The sequence below is a fragment of the Crinia signifera genome, chromosome 1 (genome assembly GCF_055691185.1).
Source record: "Crinia signifera chromosome 1, ASM5569118v1, whole genome shotgun sequence".
NCBI lineage: Eukaryota > Metazoa > Chordata > Amphibia > Anura > Myobatrachidae > Crinia > Crinia signifera.
The window spans coordinates 75614657-75634828 of record NC_139217.1 but is presented as its reverse complement, the minus strand read 5'-3'; the positions used below and the strand labels follow the sequence as shown (position 1 = coordinate 75634828).

At 44.3% G+C, this 20172-nt stretch overlaps 1 protein-coding gene across 1 annotated transcript in view; it reads right to left on the bottom strand.

Moving 5' to 3' along the window:
• Positions 1-20172, bottom strand: part of NSUN7 (NOP2/Sun RNA methyltransferase family member 7) — a 66194-nt gene that overhangs the window by 32928 nt on the left and 13094 nt on the right. Inside the window, exon 2 of the mRNA XM_083165701.1 lies at positions 9264-9564. Within this exon, the coding sequence (XP_083021827.1) occupies positions 9264-9504 (241 nt within the window). The 5' untranslated portion in view covers positions 9505-9564. The remainder of the gene's footprint in view (positions 1-9263; positions 9565-20172) is intronic.

Here is a 20172-nt window from a genome sequence, read left to right as displayed (position 1 = left end):
ACTGACTACATTGCAGCAATACTACATACATATGATTTTACTCATGTTCAATACAGCTGTCTTGTTCAAACACAGGCTACTGTAGATTGTTTGAGATGTCTTCAGCCTGGCAGACAATGGCACAGGCAGACGGGCATACAGAAACAGTCACACTTGGCAGCACAGGTGGACACATTATCCCCTATTACCTGCTCAGAAAAGGTGACTAACTAAATGTGTTTATTAAGCAGAGCCTAAAAAACAATAATAATAATCTGTAACAGGAGACTAGAGCAAGAGTGTCAAATGATAAGTTCAGCATTACGGGAAATCCCAAATGAATAACCTGGAAACGGACCCTGGCATGCACTATAGGGTGTGGGAGTGGGCGAGAGAAGAGCAATGGACGAACTACAGAAGCATCATTTTCTTTAAAAAAAAAATAAAGTTTAGAAAAGAAAAAAGTAAATAAAAAAAAAAAAAAAAAACTTTCACCAAAGTAAAAAAAATATATGGAAAAACCTAAAAGAAGCAAGTTTAAGATATTAGGGGCAGATGTACAGTCTTCTAAAAGAGGGCAGGTGGAGACATCGTCCATAGAAACCAACCAGATTCTAGTCAAGTAAATTATATAAAATGATAGCTATACATGGGATTGCAATGTCTCTACCTGTCCTCTTTAGAAGGTCTGATACATGTCCCTTTGATGAATTTAAAATGTTGAAACAATGTAAAAAAAGATGCTAGCTAGACTAAGCGACAACATTAGTAAGCTAATGGTCTGTGTCTGTAGTCATTTGCATTTGCTGTTATTCTGGGGCACGGCTGTTCCTATCACAGAGCACCGTAATGCAGCAGCAATCTGCAAGGAATTACATTAACATGCCCACTTTGTTCTGGTATCCGGTCCCTGGGTCCACAATGTCTAGGTGAACAGTCACTAAGTCCACCACTATTGGTCGGCAGTGACTAGGTTGACACCTTAGAATGGTCGACGTACCTTAGGTCGACAATGACAGAAGGTCCACACAAGCTTAATGTCAACATGGACATAGTCGACACAAGCTTTTCAGGTTTTTTTTTTGGTACTCTTTACCTAGAACGGCGCCCATCGCGGCCATCGCGGGCATTGAATGCACTAAAAAATCGGGTGCGATGCGACCGACGCGATGCCCGCAATTTCCCATAGGGAACAATGTTAAATTTCTCAATTGACCCGATTTTCCTGTTCAATGCCTCAATTGACCCGATTTTTCCATAGGAAACCATGTTAAATGGCCCACAGAGGCCAAATAGGCACCCTGAAGTGTAAAATGGTTCCCACAATTGTCAACGCCACCCCACGATCAACGTGAACCCGAAGCGTGGCGAGCGCAGCGAGCCCGCGAGGGGCGGCGGTACGCGTCCTACGACCTTTTCATACCCCCACTATCCACGTCGGCGTGGAGTTGAGAATAGAATAGTGTGGCGAGCGCAGCGAGGCACCGAGCCCGAAGCGTGGCGAGCGCAGCGTGCCCCGCGAGGGGACGCGGATACCTGTGAAGCGCGCGAAGGGACGCGTTTACCTGTGAAGGTATCCGCGTCCCCTCGCGGGGCTCGCTGCGCTCACCACGCTTCGGGCTCGGTGGCTCGCTGCGCTCGCCACACTATTCTATTCTCAACTCCACGCCGACGTGGATAGTGGGGTATGAAAAGGTCGTAGGACGCGTACCACCGCCCCTCGCGGGCACGCTGCGCTCGCCACGCTTCGGGTTCACGTTGATCGTGGGGTGGCGTTAACAATTGTGGGGGCCATTTCACACTTCAGGGTGCCTATTTGGCCTCTGTGGGCCATTTAACATTGTTTCCTATGGAAAAATCGGGTCAATTGAGGCATTGAACAGGAAAATCGGGTCAATTGAGACATTTAACATTGTTCCCTATGGGAAATCGCGGGCATTGCGTCGGTCGCATCGCACCCGATTTTTAGTGCATTCAATGCCCGCGATGCCCGCGATTTTTTTACCTGCGATGCCCACGATCAAAATCGTGGGCGCCGTGCTAGGTAAAGAGTACCTTTTTTTTCATTTAGACCAACTTGGTTCATACTTTACTATCCAAGTGAGTTAGATTATAATACTGTGGTGAGCGCAGCCTTTAGCTTTAGCTTGTGTTGACCTTCTGTCACTATCGACCTATGGTGTGTTGACCATTTGTAGGTGTTGACTTAGTTCCTGTTGACACTTAGGGCGGTATTCAATGAGAATACCTGCGAGGTGCAGCGAATCCTTTTTAGGATTCGCTGCACATTCGCCACGTTCCGGAGCCTCGCCGGGTCCGGTATTCAACGAGTCAGGGGCTCGCTGCCCCTGACTGGTGAATTTGTGCTCCTGCGGCGATGCCGCAGGGAGCCTGAGGACGGTGGCAGGCAGAGAGATGGAAGTCTCTCTGCCTGCCCCAGAACGTTTGTGGGGGGGAGGTGGGCTCCCCGGGTGCCAGGCAGCACAGGCTGCCCCCCGGGGGTGCCAGCAGGGGACCGTATATTCACTAGACCCGATCGTAACGATCGGGTGCAGTGAATATATGAATATGTAATGAGCGGCTCGGCTCCGGCGCCCCCTGCTGGCTGCAGTGTAAAAAAAAATATATATATTTTTTTAAATTAAATATATATTCATGTGCCTACAGCACATGAATAAAAATAGCATGCCCCTCCTCAGAATAAAATTCCTGATTTTTTTACACCAAATGTAAAAAACAAAACACTTTATTTTAAAAGTTCACATTCCACTTCTCCATAAAAAGATAGCGATTGCTACTCGGTGAATCATGGCGAAAAAAACCTTCAAATGTATTCGCCATGTGGTCATTGAATAGGGTGATTCACCGTTTTTGTCAAAAATTCGCCAAACAGCACAAATTCGCCATAAAAACATGGCGAATCAGGCTCATTGAATACCGCCCTTAGTGGTCAACCTAGTGACTGATGACCTAGACATTGTCGACCCCCTATACCAGGGGTTCCCAAACTTTTTTGAATCACGGCACCCTAGAGCATCAAAATATTTTCAAGGCACCCCTAGGCCAAATGTTTCTTATGGAGAAATTCAGAATAAAATATTAAATTAAGTACATTGTGTTTATATGTCACAGTTATCTGGTGAGGGAAAGGGTTTGCTCCTGTTTGTCCACATATATTATGATTGGCAGCCACCAGCACTGGTTTTGCCTGGTACATTGACCATTAATAATATGAATTGATCCTGGTCCACCAACCCAAGGCACCCCTGCAAGTGTCCTGAGGCACCCCAGGGAGCCTAGGCACACAGTTTGGGAACCACTGCCCTATACTATAACCCTTTGTACCTGCAAACCATTTATTTGGATTGGGATTAAAGCCAACTGATCAGGGCCTCAATGGTCATAGTAGACTGCATGTTCTGCAGCCCGTTATGTAGTAGTGATACATGCTAGGCTGTGTGGTAGGTTGGTACGAGTTCAGTCCACAGTGCAAAGCATATTATAGCCCAGCAAGATAACACCCCCGCCATGGGAGAGTAAGGCATATTGTGCTGCTAATGCCCGCAACCGTAGCACTTTCAGAGTTCATAGAGGGACGCCCCTCAATAACGTTTCCCTTTTTTAATCACTTGGACTCACTCAATGTACACAGTATCAGCAGCATTCAGCCAGAAGGGGGCAAAGCCCTTAAGGATGGTGGTGGTGGGGGTGGGGGTGGGGGGTTTGAACCGCTGTGCACCAGGGCCGGCTCTACCACTAGGCAGCTTTAGGCAGCTGCCTAGGGTGACAGGATCTTGGGGGGCGCCATCAAGTCTACAAATCAAAAAATCAAGGATGTCTATTGTTGTCCTTAATGCAGGTGGTGGCTGTGGAACTTCTAAGACCTCTTTATTTTCCCTTGAGTCATACTTCCTACATTGCTGCCCCCTCATCCTTGTACTCTGTTGTGGGTGGCAAAGGGGAGGGTGCAGAGGACCTCAAGGGAAAGCAGGGGACTTGCCCACCTTAAGGGGGGGGGGTAAGTTGAAGTTTTGCCTAGGGTGCTGAGACGCCTTACACCGGCCCTGCTGTGCACTTCTGCTACTGTGTCTATCACTGTTGGCTGCATTTCTTGATGACAGAGAGGTGGGTGTCCCCTGGCTGACATCTATCACTTCTCTTTTCCTCCTCTCTCTCTCTTTCTCTCACTCACAATAATGATAGAACTCACACTATCTTTTGACGGTAAAGCACACTAAAAATCATAAAAAGGGGTGGAATCATTAATAAGCAAACAATTACCCAACGCATAACATGTAGACGTGCCAACACACTGGACACAAAATACATCCAAGTCTAACATTTTACACGGCATCAGTTTGCTCACAGTACTGGACATGAAAATCTCCTTAGTGCCACAACAAAGGGTAAGAGTGTTGCTTCAATGGTAACAGTAACGCCCTCTAGGGTTTGACATAATGTATTCTTATCAAAGTGATCAAAGTAAACAGAAAACGGAAACATTAACACACACATATATATATGTGTAAACATAACTTCCCTTGTTTTATAATGTGAGTACTGTTATTACAGCATATAACCCTCTGTTGGCATGGTCTTTGTTTTACGTCACAGGAATGCAAATATTACAGAGCATGTTGAAGTGTGTACATACAACCAGCAGGATGGAAAGCTCTCTGGCTTTCTAGTAGAAATAACTCTGAAGGCCCATACACACTGGGCGAACGCAGCTCAGTGTTGTCTTTCAGCTGCTTTCAGCTCAAAAGCTGCCCAATGTGTATGGGGCAGCGATGAAGGTCAGCGCTGATGCATGCTCCCGCTTCATCGCTGGCTGCTGCCACTCATAGCGGCGGGGTGGATGGCTTTCCATAGCGTCCTGCTATGGACAGTTGTCCACCCCGAGGGAGAAAATCGCTTAGACAGGCGAGAATCGTTCCGTGTATATGCACTGAGCGATTTTCAGCCCAGCGATTTTCCCCATCATCGCTGTCCATACATGCTTGGCAAAATCGCATAAACACACATAAACAACCTACAAAGCTATATCCAAAGAGATATAACAGACTACAGTCACTAAGATGAATGAGTCAGATTCATCTAGGGATGAAAACACTGTGCTGTGAGTGCCATCTCTCATAAACTAAAAGCAGAATTTACACCGTTAACAATCTAATAAAAAATAATACCAATATTTTATAAAGTATACTCAAGAATTCACATATTAATTAATAATTTTAAGTGATGCAGTAAATCATTATGGTTTTCCCTTCACATATTTCCCACAATCAAAAGATTAACGTTTCCAAAACATAAAAAAAAAAAAAAACACAAAAAAATGACAAATAAGCTCAGATACACGGTAGCCTGGATCCCGGTTACAATTGGATAATTACCAAAGCAGATGGAACTGGACATTGTCACAGTTCAAAGAAGTATATAAAGCATAAGCGGCCCAGGCAGCCAGCAGATGGAATGGTCCTGTAGGTAACACAGCCAAAACCGAAGTCCGTGTGTCCAGATTTCGCCAACTAGACGCCTTTATGCTGGCCATACATCAGACCAACTTTTATCCAACTAGATGATTAGGTACAATCGCACAAGACTGTGTAATCAGTTTTAAGCATAATCATCAATCGGCCCTGTGTTTATATTCATTAAGACCATATAGGTAGGTTCAATGCAGGGGTGTGCTACCACAGACAAATGGCATATGTTCAAGGAAAAAGAGAAAGAGAGGATTTGTGGTGGTGTGGTGCACCAATTAGGGAAAGTTAATAATAAAACATAACTTTTATTTATTCAATTATAAAGCAAGAAAAATATTAAGAGAAAAACACAAATAGACAAACAAGTGACAGGTGGTGCATGTTAAAAAGTACACGTGTGGACGCTCCGTGTGTGCTTGAAATTTTTAAATACAACGTGGAGCAGACAGGCTTTAATCAGCTCAATTTCCTTTGATGCATAAATGTTACTAGTATCATTCACTTTATGTATTCAATAAGTTGCTATGTGAGCATTTTCTAAGACAAAGTATCAATTGGTTCAAAGGAAAAGATGTAATACTGTTTGTGCTAAAGAGATATATTTTATCTTCCTGCTAGTTTATAAACACTCACATTGACCCTTTAGGTCCCGTTGGAATGGTTATTCCTGTTAACCCCTGATAGTTGGTAAGTGTAGGGCAAAGGACTGACTTTATCACATATATGGTTTACACAAAATGAGTTATTAGGTGTGAAGCCAGATTCCAATACGTAATAAATTGCAAATGTATTCCTGCAATGTTGCATCTACTTAAGATTCCACTATAATAGTGCCAGATAGGTAATAGACTACGTATATTCCCTGCAGTGGTGTATCTGCAGTGGGCTGCAATATGAGTACGTAGCAGGACTAATCCTGTGCAGTAAGAATAGGGTTAACCTTGTTCATAAAGCCGCGGCTCAGATGGTTAAGCTGCTGCTAATGATATACACAGAGGCGGATTGGCCCACCGGGAAACCGGGCCATTATCCGGTGGGCCCGTCCAGATTTCCCTCTGGCAGGACCACCGACCGTTCTTCCGGGGCTGGCGTCATCCTATATATATTCAAGCGGCCGCAGCCTGGTCACAAACAGCAGCATAGCCCAAAACAAATATGGCCGCCGCATATATGCATATATTATATGCACAAATGCGGCGGCCATATTTGTTTTGGGCTATGCTGCACTGTATGCTGTGAACAGGCTGCGGCCGCTGGTCGCTTTCGAATGACGTCACAAGATGGCGTGGCGGTGCGGCGGGCTAACCTGATGAGTTAGGTAAGTAGTCTGCCCCACCCCCCTCCGGTCAGTTGCTATACCACCTCTGCCACCCCCCCGGGCTGTAGTGTCAGCACCGTCCCCCCCCACCGGCTCTAGCGTCACCACCCCCTGGGCCCCCCCCCCCGGGCTGTAGCATCAGCACCCCTACCCCCTTCGAGCTGTACCGTCAAACCCCCCCCCCGTTCTTGGGCTGGATTTTGTTCCCAATCCACCCCTGGATATACATATGCAGGGCTAAGAGTTTAAGAGCACTGTCGCTATAACAATCAAAATCACATTAGGTCATATAGCACACACAGATAGCCACACCCGCATGGCTGAAGGTGCCGAGAGTGTGTTTTCGCTAACCGCTTCTCCAGGGCAAAGAGATGGTTGGATGGGAGTAAATGTAATTTATAATTCATTAATTTGCTAAGAAAATGTGGAAACGGACAAAACCATCCAACTAGTTGGATGGTTGGATGAAAGTTTGTCTGAGGTGCGGCCAGCATAGACTTACTCACATTTGCTCATTCTGAGAATTGTGAATGGATCTGCGAACGCTCGGCGATTAGTGACGCATTTGCAATTTTGCAAGGGGCATTTATTCTTTCTTTCAGGGCAGCGATTTTCTGCTTGCAGTCCACTGCGTTTTCTCTATAAAGCGATCCAACATGAATGAGCCCTCTGTATTAAATACATTTTAATAAGCGTGTGCAATACTTTTTCCCTGTGTCATCACATTACTACATACAGCAACTTAATGTATGGACATCCATGGTTTGATTACATGACATTTGGTGAACAATAGCCCAATTACAAATATATTTACTGAAAATGTTGATGTGGTCAAATCCTATTTTACCCACTTTATGTTTTCCATTACCGTTTAATTTTTTCATAGAAATTCCAGAACCGCTTCCTTGTGTCACCCCCACATTTCCCTCTCCTCAGCCCGAGCAGTATATGATGTTCAAGGTTATAGCGTTTGGGCTAAAGTCACAGAACAGAAATACCTAGGCTGTTGCAAAATCACAATCTTGCAAAGTCCGCTCAGAGACAATAGATTATTCCCCTAGCGCATTTCATTAGACACAGCTGCAATATAGAGGCTGTCATGACCTGCTGCTACTGTGACACCTGGATCTATGTGGATCTATAAACCCTGCTAATTGCTCGTGCTGTTTAAGTGACATTAAATATCGCTGCCTGGCCAAGAAATAATAAAAATAAGATGTCTTGAAACTGACCAAAGAATGCTCACAAGAAAGACAATTGCAAGTCTTCACACCCACAAATACACATACAGTAGGTGTGTGGGTGCTACGAAATAATAATCTCATATCTTTTCAAACACCAACACCTGGGGGGAAATGTAATAGGGTGAGAGAATCAGAAAGTGAGAGATTTGATAAGAAAAATAACTGGAGGATTCTTACCAGATCTCTAACTTTCTGATTCTCTCACCCTATTACATTGCCCCCTGATTTCTTATTAGTTCTTTCTTCATCTTATATCTGTCTTTAGAACATATGACACTTTGGCAGGTATTCAATGCTGTGGGCGAGCAGCGATAGCGAGCAGGACTTCCTGCACGCTGTCACCACTCACCCTGTCAGTATTCAACACACCCTCCGTATCCGCCAATTTCCCCTCTCTCCATTTTTTGAGCGAGGGGGAATTGGCGTATGCGGCTCCAGAAGCAGCGAGACTCGCGGCTAAATACAGCGAGTTTCCTGCACTAGCTGCGGGTCTCGCTGTTTTGGGGAATTCTCGCCATCCTGTGATGGCGAGGATTTCCCCAGAACGTTGAATAGAGCGAGGATCGCTGGTTTTCTGCAATCCTCGCTGTTTAACCCCCTCACCGGCCGCATTAAATACCTGCCACTATGTATATAGGCTTACTGCATATAAAATTTTTGAGCTGATGGGAAAGGATGTACATCATTATAATAGTCTCATATTGCAGATGGGAAATATCTCCATCATTACAATGCATCTAATCACCAGTCCAGGAAAGTAGTGGATTTTCTGTCCCATGAATGCATCAAGGAGCTTGGTCATCTGTCCCCCTGTAGCTTCTGCATGTTCCCCATGTTCCCACAAATGCATGGGATTTGTTGTGTCACTAGAAGCTGCAGTGAAGACCCTTATTTAGCATGTGGAAGACTTACCTTCTTTCGATTGGCTCATCTGCTTCACAAAGTGGATTGAACGCATGCAACTTTGCATAGACTCCTCTAGGGAATACTTTGTTCACTTCGTTTGTAAATATAATATTTTATTGGCATCCGTAAACTTACTGCGCAACCCTTGTATGGGGACTATGCAGCTCAATCACGGCGGGTTATGTTACTGATCTACTGTACAGTTGTAAGTATATTTTGTGCCCATTCCCCTCCCCCCCCCCATTTTTTTTTATAACATGAAGCCTCTTTTTCCCAGCCCATAAATGCAGAGATATATGTTTGACACTGGCAATTGCCTGTTACACTTACATTTCAGAGCACTGAAAGCCAGGTCATAACACCAGCGTTGGGATCTTTCATCCTTAAAGTCTGGTAAGGGCACCTCATGGTCACTGCCATAGTTCACCAGGATGGTATCTGGCGGCTTCTTTCGGTGAATCCCCTGGAAGATTGTGGCGGCATTGAGGAATACGGCATCGGGGTAGTTCACCTTTTCGTTCAGACAGGACGGTGTGCGCACAATGGGATCTGTGGTTCCAAGCTCTGACATCTGCCCTCCCAAGCGTCCGGTTCAAGTCTACTTTAAGTGTTCAGTAAATGATCCAGATACCTACAACATAGAATCACATATTAATATAGTGCAACAATTATATACTGAAAGGAATAGGTTTTCCGAATAATTGGCTTAGTTGAAACCATTAAAGATTGTTTTTCTATATGAGCACTGTGTGCCTCTATTTTATTTGAGCACTTTGTTCATCTACTTACTATATAAGATCCGTGTGTGCCTCACCTCTATATTACTATGTATGAGCACTGTGGCCTGAGGATGGCAGCTGGAGAGGGGTGCAGTATAGATCAGCTCTGTGCTCAACTTCCTTAATCATCTTCCATCAAAATATCTAAACAATATTCTGATGTGGAGAGAAATGATGGCGGTGGTGCAGAGCAGTATCGCACCAAGGACTAGGGGCAAATATACCAAATAGTGACAAGACTGGAGAAGTGGACCCATGGAGAAGTCGCCCTCAGCAACCAATCAGCTTCAAAGAAGGATTTATGAAGTACATGTTATAAAATGATAGGTAGATGTTGATTGGTTGCCATGTGCAACTTCTGCACACCAGGCGGTCATCCAGCGCAGTCAGCTTATAACTCATTATTAGGTGCTGCAACCGTGTGTAGTGCCTCTCAGAACTTTGTACCCTTTGTATCCCCCTGTTGCCGGGTCTAGCAATGGGCTACAGCCTGGACTCTGACAGAATAAGAAGACAATCAACAAAGGTAAAGGAAAGTAATTGCTGTCAACAGCTGTACTTAGATTATCACAGAGATTTAACGGATTGAACGGATTCGTCAAATCTCACAAGCCGGGCCATTTGCTGCAGAGGGGGTGGGCAGGAGGCTGGAGTAGGGGGAATGCAGGCGGGTCGATGCTTGCTAGGGAAAAAGAACAGTGTTGATGGCACTTGACTCCGTGCTCATAAAGGTCGCAGGCAGGTTGATGCTTGCTGTGGGCAGGTGGCTGATGTCACATGACGCTAGAACCTGCATTCGGCGGTGCGGACCTGTTCGCTAGGCTGCAAGGGTTCGCAGCGTAGCGAACAGGTCTGAATCAGGCCCATAGTTTGCATCATACAGTATAATGATCCCATCAGTCTGCACTTTATATATAAAGAGATAATTGTAATGTGATCTATGTACTACACAGGAGCAGTTTATGCCTCTTATTATTATTATTGCTGAAGTGCACCTGAAAACGTGCTTTCCTGCAACACTGTCTGCAGCTTCCTCCCAATAATAGTATGAGACAAGTTACGCACCTCTGCCCACCAGTCCCACGAGCCTCTCTAACGGCCTGATTCTGAGTCAGATGCAGCGCATTCGTGTCTGCAACTTTATGCACAAACCACTACAAGCCCTTCCCTGGGGTACAGCCATGTATCTGTATGTACATACACGGATACACCCACGTTTGTGCTTATTTACATGCTCAGACCATTGCTTGCACCCCATGCTGGGTGCAGATTCTACCGGGTGCCAGAGTCTACTGCATCATGAAGAGGAGGGGGCCCTCCGGGAGTCTGTACATGGGCCCCCTCCTCTGTTAATACTCCCCTGGTGGAAAAGCTTGCCAGCTCAGGCATGCCAGTGGAACTGGAGCAACACATTTGAGTAAAGCAAGAAAAAATGCATATATATATATATATATATATATATATATATATATATATATATATGTGTGTGTATGGGGGGAAAAAACAAAACATTTGACAGTATTAATGGATTGAAAAAAATCCAAAAACAAAACAAAACTGGCAACTGGCAGCCGCAGCTGGTGTTAGCACCTGCTTCTTCCGCCAATGCGACTTTTCTCCCCCTTGATAAAACTCAGCCTCATACTTATAATAATAATTTGTGACTTTGCTTCAATGGCAATTCCCTAAAATGACTAGGATATTTTGGGGTAAAGTTACTAAGAGTTCTACTGAATATGGAATGTTGCCCATAGCAACAGATTCTACTTCTCATTTATTTAGCACCTTCTAGAAGATAATAAATAATCTGATTAGTTTCCCATCTTCAATAGAACCCTCATCTTAGTACATGTCCCCTATCTATTCCATAGTTAGATAGATGCAGTGTGCTCCAAAATAAAACCCACCAGATGATTCTCACCTGCTACATCAGCTTGGATGAGATGCAGGAAAACTCCATGCAGGAAAATATTACGGCAAACCTGATTTACACCTGCATTGTTGTTGTCAGGCCACCAGGATTTACAGTTCTCTCTGACTTGGATACTTCAATTGCAGCTCCAGTCACAGCTGTGGCAGGGATTTCAAATCAAGTTTAAGGCCCATAAATGTCGCAGCACATACATTTTTAATTTTGTGAGACACCAAAGGGTATAATGGTGTGGCAGCAAACAGGATTAAAAACATACTCTGTCCTTCTGCTCTAGAAATCTTGCAGAGGTCATTAAAAAGTAAAGAGAAATAAGTGCAAATGAAGCCAATTCTCAGCAAACTTCAACTTCCTGCCAAATTTTGGATAATGAAACACATACAGGAATATAATTGTATATGTTTAATAGATGTATGTAAGACGGGTTCAACTATTGTTAATTGTAGCAGTTATGGCTGGATTGGCCATGTGGCGAATGCCAGGAGAGACGATGGCTTGGTTAGGCGGTCCGGCCATCTGAAGGCCAGGCCAAGGCTATGCAGCTTTGGCTGCTCGTGCTCTGCCTGCCCAGCATGCACCTCTGTGACTCGCCGCACACCCTGGTCACGCGTGTCCCTGTGTTTTCGGAGTGAGCTGCATAGCCTGCCCCTGTTGCAGTATAATATGATGGATCCATAGCAAGGTAACCAACAGAGTTAATTAGATGCAAATACTTAGTGGTGCCTGGAAATTCACGTATACACAAATGAGCACTTTTGGTTGTCCGCAAATAAACCATTGGATGAGATAGCAGAGAGAAATGTGCAACAGTGGCCACCATTGCAATACTAATATCTAGTGGAATAACCATTTCTATCAAATTAAGAGACATCATTATTCACCAGCCAATTGTTTCTGATGGCTAGCCCTACTTCACACAGTCCAAGCAACCCAACCAACAAATAGTATATTTAACATTTATATATATATATATATATATATATATATATATATATATATATATATATATATACAGTATATATATTCATAACATGCATAAATACAATTGCCCGTGGAAGGCTGGAGTAATTTTCTTTATCTTTAACAATTGCAGCTTGATGCCCTAAATGACACAGTTTCTATTGGTGGATGTAAAGTGTGACTGGGTGCAGGGTATACGGGCCCTGGAAGCATTTGGCAGGCACTTCACAGCATTAGGCTCCGCTCCCTAAATGCCCGCAAACTTTTTTTTTTATGGGGGGGGGGGGGCTACATCCTTCATGGCTTGATATTGAAAAGGGGGGGGGACATAGCTAGATGGAACATAGCCCTCTCCACCATGTGGCACTTATACACACACACACACACACACACACACACACACACACACACACATTGAACCTGGGCTTTGTTATCCCTGTGCTCAGATGCCCTATATTGCTCTTCTTCCCAAGCTGTTAGATGCAGCAGTGCAGTAAATTAGCAACGGGTGAGTTCCAGCCGGGGACACCTCCACTAAATGCTCCAGGGAGTGCACTAAGCTAATATTTATGGGTTCTACAAAAGTGGAAACAGTAACTCGTTTATTAACATTAAATGTATAAAGCGGTTTTCAAAGGGTTTCTCCACTCGGAACCCCATTAGTTAGTGTCCTCCCACTTGATATTTCAGAGTAGAAGTACCCAACCATGCCTGACATAACAGCCTGGGAGGGAAGAGTGTGCACTGACTGCTGCATTACCTGCAAACATATGATCTTGAGCATAAATAGACTTGTGTCTAGTTCCTCATTCTATAGAATGGCATAATGACGACAGCAAATACTATGTTTTATCACTCGAGGATGTCCTAAAAATGATTTCTTATTTAGACAAGCCTAGACAGCACTGACTTCATGTATGTGAAACATTTTCACCTTCAAGTGTTGATTAATATTGTTATGGTGAAAGAAAGACATGTATTCATTCCGTAAACCATAAAGTCAACATTGTTAGATCAGTCCTTTGTGTAAGAAATCCTATGGTGTTATAGGACTACTTCCGTGACAACAGAACACAATAAACAGCACAAATGAGATGAAAGTAGATGAACATTTGTTCCTGTACAATCTAATAACCCTTTCACATGGCAAATGCCAAATTGCATCCGGGATTTGAACACAGTTCCGTCCCCCACAGAGACCCGGGTCAATGACTTCATCAGGGGGCAGTGCGGCATCAGGGGGCGGGGGAGCAGGCAGTGCTTGGAGCTGATGCTGCCTCTTCCCCATAGCATGAACGGGACGCTCGACCCGGGTTACCCATTCACACAGCCCGGGATTAACCCTTCTTTTAACCTAAGTTGCAATGCTGGGGTGCTGGACCCGGGTATTTTCCGAAGGCCATTGCGTGCCGCACATTGGGCCTTATTCTAGTTCACTCTTTCTGACAAAATTCTTCTTAGACGGACAAAACCATGTGCACTGCAGGGGGGCAGATGTAAAATGTGCAGAGAGAATTAGATTTGGGTGAGTTATTTTGTTTCTGTGCAGGGAAAATACTGACTGCTTTATTTTTACACTGCAATATAGATCTCACTTTGAAGTAAAACCCCACCCAAATCTAATTCTCTCTGCACATGCTACATCTGCCCCACCTGCAGTGCACATGGTTTTGTCCATTTGAGAAGGAATTTGTCAGAAAGAGTGAACTAGAATAACCCCATTGACCCGGGTCAACCCGGGAACAACCCAGGTCATTTGTGCGATGTGAAAGGGGTATAAATCAGCAAAACAAGGAGGAGAAACTACAGTGGAAGTGTCATTGAAAGTATCAACATTGTTAAAAAATCCCCAACAGTTTAGCTATAAGTGTACATGGATTTATTTTCAGGCACTGTTACTGCATTTGGAGAGTAAGCGGGAAAAGTGTAGCGCGACGGGTATTTGTTCTCACATCAACTTGCGCCCAGATTGAGTGTACACACTGAAATGAGTTTAATGAAAGACAAAAGGATCGTGTTCATCCTTCATTAGCATAAATGAGGTCGCTAGTGTTATCTCTGTGTTTGATGTGCAGCACATTAATCCTGGGGTCTGTCACTAGCGGCCATGTGAGCGCACAATCACCTGTGCACAATGAGAAATATAGCCGGTTTGTCGTTCCAAAACAGCATATCATGCTGACATTACTCCAGTGTGTACTCATCCTAAGCCAACATAGTGAGCGGGCAATGTGGATGCAATGCATTTAGTCACGTCTGTACTATTTTATAATGTTTGCTGTAATCTAAGTATGAATTGCACAATGGTTACATAGTGCTGGGGAACATTTGTCTGCGTGTTATATGACTTGAATGTATTTTGCTATCTGCTCATATCATAGCAACAAACTTGACAGATGATTTGCTTACAGTCAGAGCAAAATGGTTATTGAGAAACAAATATTGAAATAAGACACATTTATTTCCTATTGACTCAATTGAATACCATAACTGTAAAAATATTGAATTCCATCTTCCTTCTGGGACATGTTCTTTGCCAGCCCACCAAAGTTTTATGATTATAAATGTAATATTGTCCTTTATTATATTGTATTGATAAGCAATATTATTTCTGTGCAAGAGATTCTTGCCAGGACACATAATCCTGATGAAGGTGGCCAGGCTCCAATAAGGGACTGCGGGAGATTGCTACTATTTCAGGGAGTCTCCCCGACATTCAGGGACAGTAGGGCTAGTACTGTATGCAGTAAGTGTGTATGTGTGCTGGGCGCCATACAGTTGTTACCATATCGGTTGGTAGTTCAGCCGGATGGCTGAGTAGTTGCTACAGTTTGCACCCAGCCATAAAGGGTTATATAGTTTTTATCAAGAAATATCTGCTTTATAGAGAACTTTGCATTTGAGAGCGCTTACAATGTAGTTCTAGTTAGGCAAGGGTAAGCAGCAATCCTTATACAAGGGAATAGTGGGGGCCGCTGCTATGTCTGTGAATTGGCAGGTGAGCCCAAGTGATGAAGTGTGTGAATAAATGGGTTAGTAGGGCAGTCTTATTTCCCCTTCCTCCAACAAATGAGGGTTATGTTTTTAAGTAGAACTAAAATAATGTATAAGTTTGCCCATTGAGAAGGTGCATGTATGTATACATTTAATAGAGTAAATAAAGTTTTTTAACCCCTTCCCGACATTTGACGTACATTTACGTCATGGCCGGGATGTACTTCCCGACACATGGCGTAAATGTACGTCATGACTTTAAAGTGCCACCGCGTCTAGAGATGCGGTGACAGAGGGACGATGTCTGCTGTCCCTGACAGCAGACATCTTCCCTCATTGCCCAGGGGGGGCAGCGATACCCCCCCCCCCCCCGTTCGGCGATCGCTGTGATTGGCTGTTCAATGTGAACAGCCAATTACAGCGTTTTCTGTGTACCGGCGAATAACGTTCACCGGTGACACAGGGATCGGTGGTGATTGGTGCTGTAAAGTACAGCACCAATCACCACAGGGTGTAAGGGTGACACTGGTGTCACCCCACCTCACCCCACCTGCCCCCAAAAGGCTGTGATTGGTCCGTCGGACCGACGGACCAATCACAGCCATTTCACCTCAGATGAAATAACGGAGACAGCCCTGCAGCCGCCATTCCGGTCAGGAACAGCGTGCAGAGCGGTCTCCGTGCCCATCTGTGCCCTATACTGACCTGATCGTTGGTGGCTTCCTTGCTGCCAGCTCCTGGTGTGACATCCTTGTGACTTCCTTTTGTTGCTGCTGCTGCTGCTGCAGCAGCGTAATTGTGGCAGAGATTTAAATTGTGTGCTATTATTTTGTGCTATAATTTTGTATCTGCTCCCCCCTGCTGCCCCCCTTTTGTGCTGATCACTATAAACTAAGTGATCAGCACCTTTTTTTGGGGTGCAGGTTTTTTTTTTTTATAAATACCCTGTCAGGTTGCACCCACAGTTGTGTGCCTGCTGCCCCTCACTGCTAATCAGTGTTGCATCACTGTGTTGCATCACAGTGTTGCATCACTGATCAGCAGTTTTTTTTTTTTGGAGAGTGCTGTGGGGTTTTGTTTTTACACCCACGGTGCTTTTGTGGGTGTCCTGTGGCTGCTGAGCTCTGATCAGTGACGTACATCACTGATCAGCATTTTTGGCACAGGGTTGATCTATTTTTTTTTTTTTTTGATCAAATTTCTGTTGCCTTTGAGTCATTAGCAGTTTTTTTTTATTTTTATTTTATTTTTTGGAGAGTGCTGTGGTTTTTTTTTTAAATTGTTTTTACACCCACGGTGCTTTTGTGGGTGTCCTGTGGCCGCTGAGCGCTGATCAGTGACGTACATCACTGAACAGCATTTTTGGCACAGGGTTGATATAATTTTTTTTCAGCATTTTTATTTAATTGTTTTTTTTGTTTGGAGAGTGCTGTGGTTTTTTTTTTTTTTATTGTTTTTACACCCACGGTGCTTTTGTGGGTGTCCTGTGGCCGCTGAGCGCTGATCAGTGACGTACATCACTGAACAGCATTTTTGGCACAGGGTTGATATAAATTTTTTTCAGCAGTTTTTTTTAATTGTTTTTTTTTTGGAGAGTGCTGTGTTTTTTTTTTTAAATAGTTTTTACACCCACGTTGCTTTTGTGGGTGTCCTGTGGCCGCTGAGCGCTGATCAGTGACGTACATCACTGAACAGCATTTTTGGCACAGGGTTGATATAATTTTTTTTCTGCAGTTTTTTTTCTGCAGTTTTTTTTTATTTATTTTTTTGGAGAGTGCTGTGGTTTTTTGGGTGTCCTGTGCCCGCTGAGCGCTGATCAGTGACGGACGTTACTGACCAACATCTGTGCTCAATTTTTGGCGCAGGAGCTTTTTTTTTTTTCTTTTAAACTTACACGTGTTAAAGCACTACATACACACTACATACCCCCCGTGTTGAAATAAAGTTTGTACCCCCCCCCCTACACTATACACGTGTTGAAACACTACACTTAAAAATAATAAAAATGTCCCAATCATCGCAAAGACTGTTTTCAGCGGAGGAGGCATATGCCCTTCTTGCCTCTGACACTGACACAGCCAGTGAAGTAAGCGATGAATTGGCATTTGTCTTAAGCTCCTCTTCCTCCTCTAGTGATGAGGGACCCCCTCAAAGACGCCCCCATAGAGCAGCTGAGACCCCCCCCCCCCCAATGATTGATCTCGTATGGACCCCACCACCAGACAATTTTGAGCCCCAGGTTCCTGAGTTTTTGGCCAACCCAGGAATCCAATTTGATAGTACAGGCCTCAAAGAAATTGACTTTTTCAAAGTCTTCTTCTCTGATGATTTTATAAATTTAATGGTGGACCAAAGTAATTTATATGCCCAGCAGTTTATTGCCCAAAACCCCACGTCATCATTTGCTAGGTGGACCCCTGTAGATGCAGTAGAGATGATGACGTTTTGGGGTCTGGTGTTACATATGGGCATAGTTAAAAAGCCAGAAATTAGGCAATATTGGAGTACAGATGTTCTGTACAGCACCCCACTTCATCGTATGGCCATGACCCGGTCTCGTTTTGAGACGATCCTTAAATTTTTGCATTACAACGATAATGCACAGTGCCCACCCAGAGATGATCCCACCTTTGACCGGCTATTCAAAGTCAGGCCGGTCATTGATCATTTCAGCGCCAAATTTGCTGAGATGTACATCCCCCAAAAATTCATTTGTGTGGACGAGTCACTTATACATTTTAAAGGAAGGGTTAAATTCCGCCAGTACCTTCCCAATAAGAGGGCAAGGTATGGCATAAAAATGTATAAGCTGTGCGAAAGTACCTCAGGGTACACCCACAGGTTTAGGGTATATGAAGGGAAGGACACAAGAATTGAACCGCCAGAATGCCCCCCCTCCCTCGTAGGTGTTAGTGGAAAGATTGTCTGGGATTTAGTACACCCCTTCCTGGATAAAGGTTATCACCTCTATGTGGATAACTTTTACACCAGCATCCCCCTGTTTAAGGCCCTTGGTTCAAGAGGTACAGCAGCTTGCGGTACTGTGCGCAAGAACCAAAGAGGCCTCCCAAAAACGCACGTTGCCCAATTACTGAGAAAGGGTGAAAGCAGGGGAATATGCACCGAAAATATGTTGTTGGTCAAATATAAGGACAAGAGGGATGTCCTTATACTGACAACAATTCACGGAGACAGTACCACCTCCGTCCCTGTACCAGTACCCACACCTCAAAACCTATTTGTATCCTAGATTACAATAAGTACATGGGCGGAGTGGATCTTTCAGATCAGGTACTGAAGCCGTACAGTGCCCTGCGGAAAACAAAAATATGGTACAAGAAGCTGGCCGTGTATATCATCCAGATGGCACTGTATAACGCTTACGTACTATTCCGTTCTACCAGCCAGACGGGGACATTTATGCACTTTCAAGTGGAAGTCATAAAGGGCCTAATATTTGGGAACCAGCAGGCAGAGGGCCCCAGTACTTCTAGTACTGGCCCCAGTACTTCTAGTGCTGGCCCCCGTATTGTATCAGGGCAGCATTTTCCAAACGAAATCCCCTCCACTGGAAAAAAGGGCAGGACACAAAAAAGGTGCAAAGTTTGCTATAAAAAGGGAATACGAAAGCAAACTATTTTCCACTGTGAAACTTGCCCCGACAAACCCGGCCTATGTATGAAGGAGTGCTTTAAAATATACCACACATCTATGGATTATTAGGTTCATCATTTCACCGTGCTTCGGGGGTCTTGCTAATGCGATATAGCACCCACCATTCATTCCACAAGAATCTATGCTGCAAAATCCAAATATCACTCCTTCCCTTCTGAGTCCTGCCATGCACCCAAATGGTATTTTTTGGTCACATATGAGGCATTGCCGTACTCGGGAGAAATTGGGGCACAGATTTTGGGGTGCTTTGTCTCCTTCATTCCTTGTGAAAATGAAAAATTTTGAGCCAGAACTGCATTTTTGTGTAAAAAAATGTAATTTTTCATTTTCACAGCCCAGTTGTACCACAATTGGTGAAACCCCTGGGGGTTTGAAATGTACACTATACCCCTAGATGAATTCCCTGAGGGGTGTAGTTTGCAAAATGGGGTCACTTGTGGGGGGATTCCACTGTATTGGTGCTTCGGGGGTCTTGCTAATGCAACATAGCACCCACCATTCATTCCACCAGAATGTGTGCTGCAAAATCCAAATATCACTCCTTCCCTTCTGAGTCCTGCCATTTTTGGTCACATATGAGGCATTGCCGTACTCGGGAGAAATTGGGGCACAGATTTTGGGGTGCTTTGTCTCCTTCATTCCTTGTGAAAATGAAAAATTTTGAGCCAGAACTGCATTTTTGTGTAAAAAAATGTAATTTTTCATTTTCACAGCCCAGTTGTACCACAATTGGTGAAACCCCTGGGGGTTTGAAATGTACACTATACCCCTAGATGAATTCCCTGAGGGGTGTAGTTTGCAAAATGGGGTCACTTGTGGGGGGGTTCCACTGTATTGGTGCTTCGGGGGTCTTGCTAATGCAACATAGCACCCACCATTCATTCCACCAGAATGTGTGCTG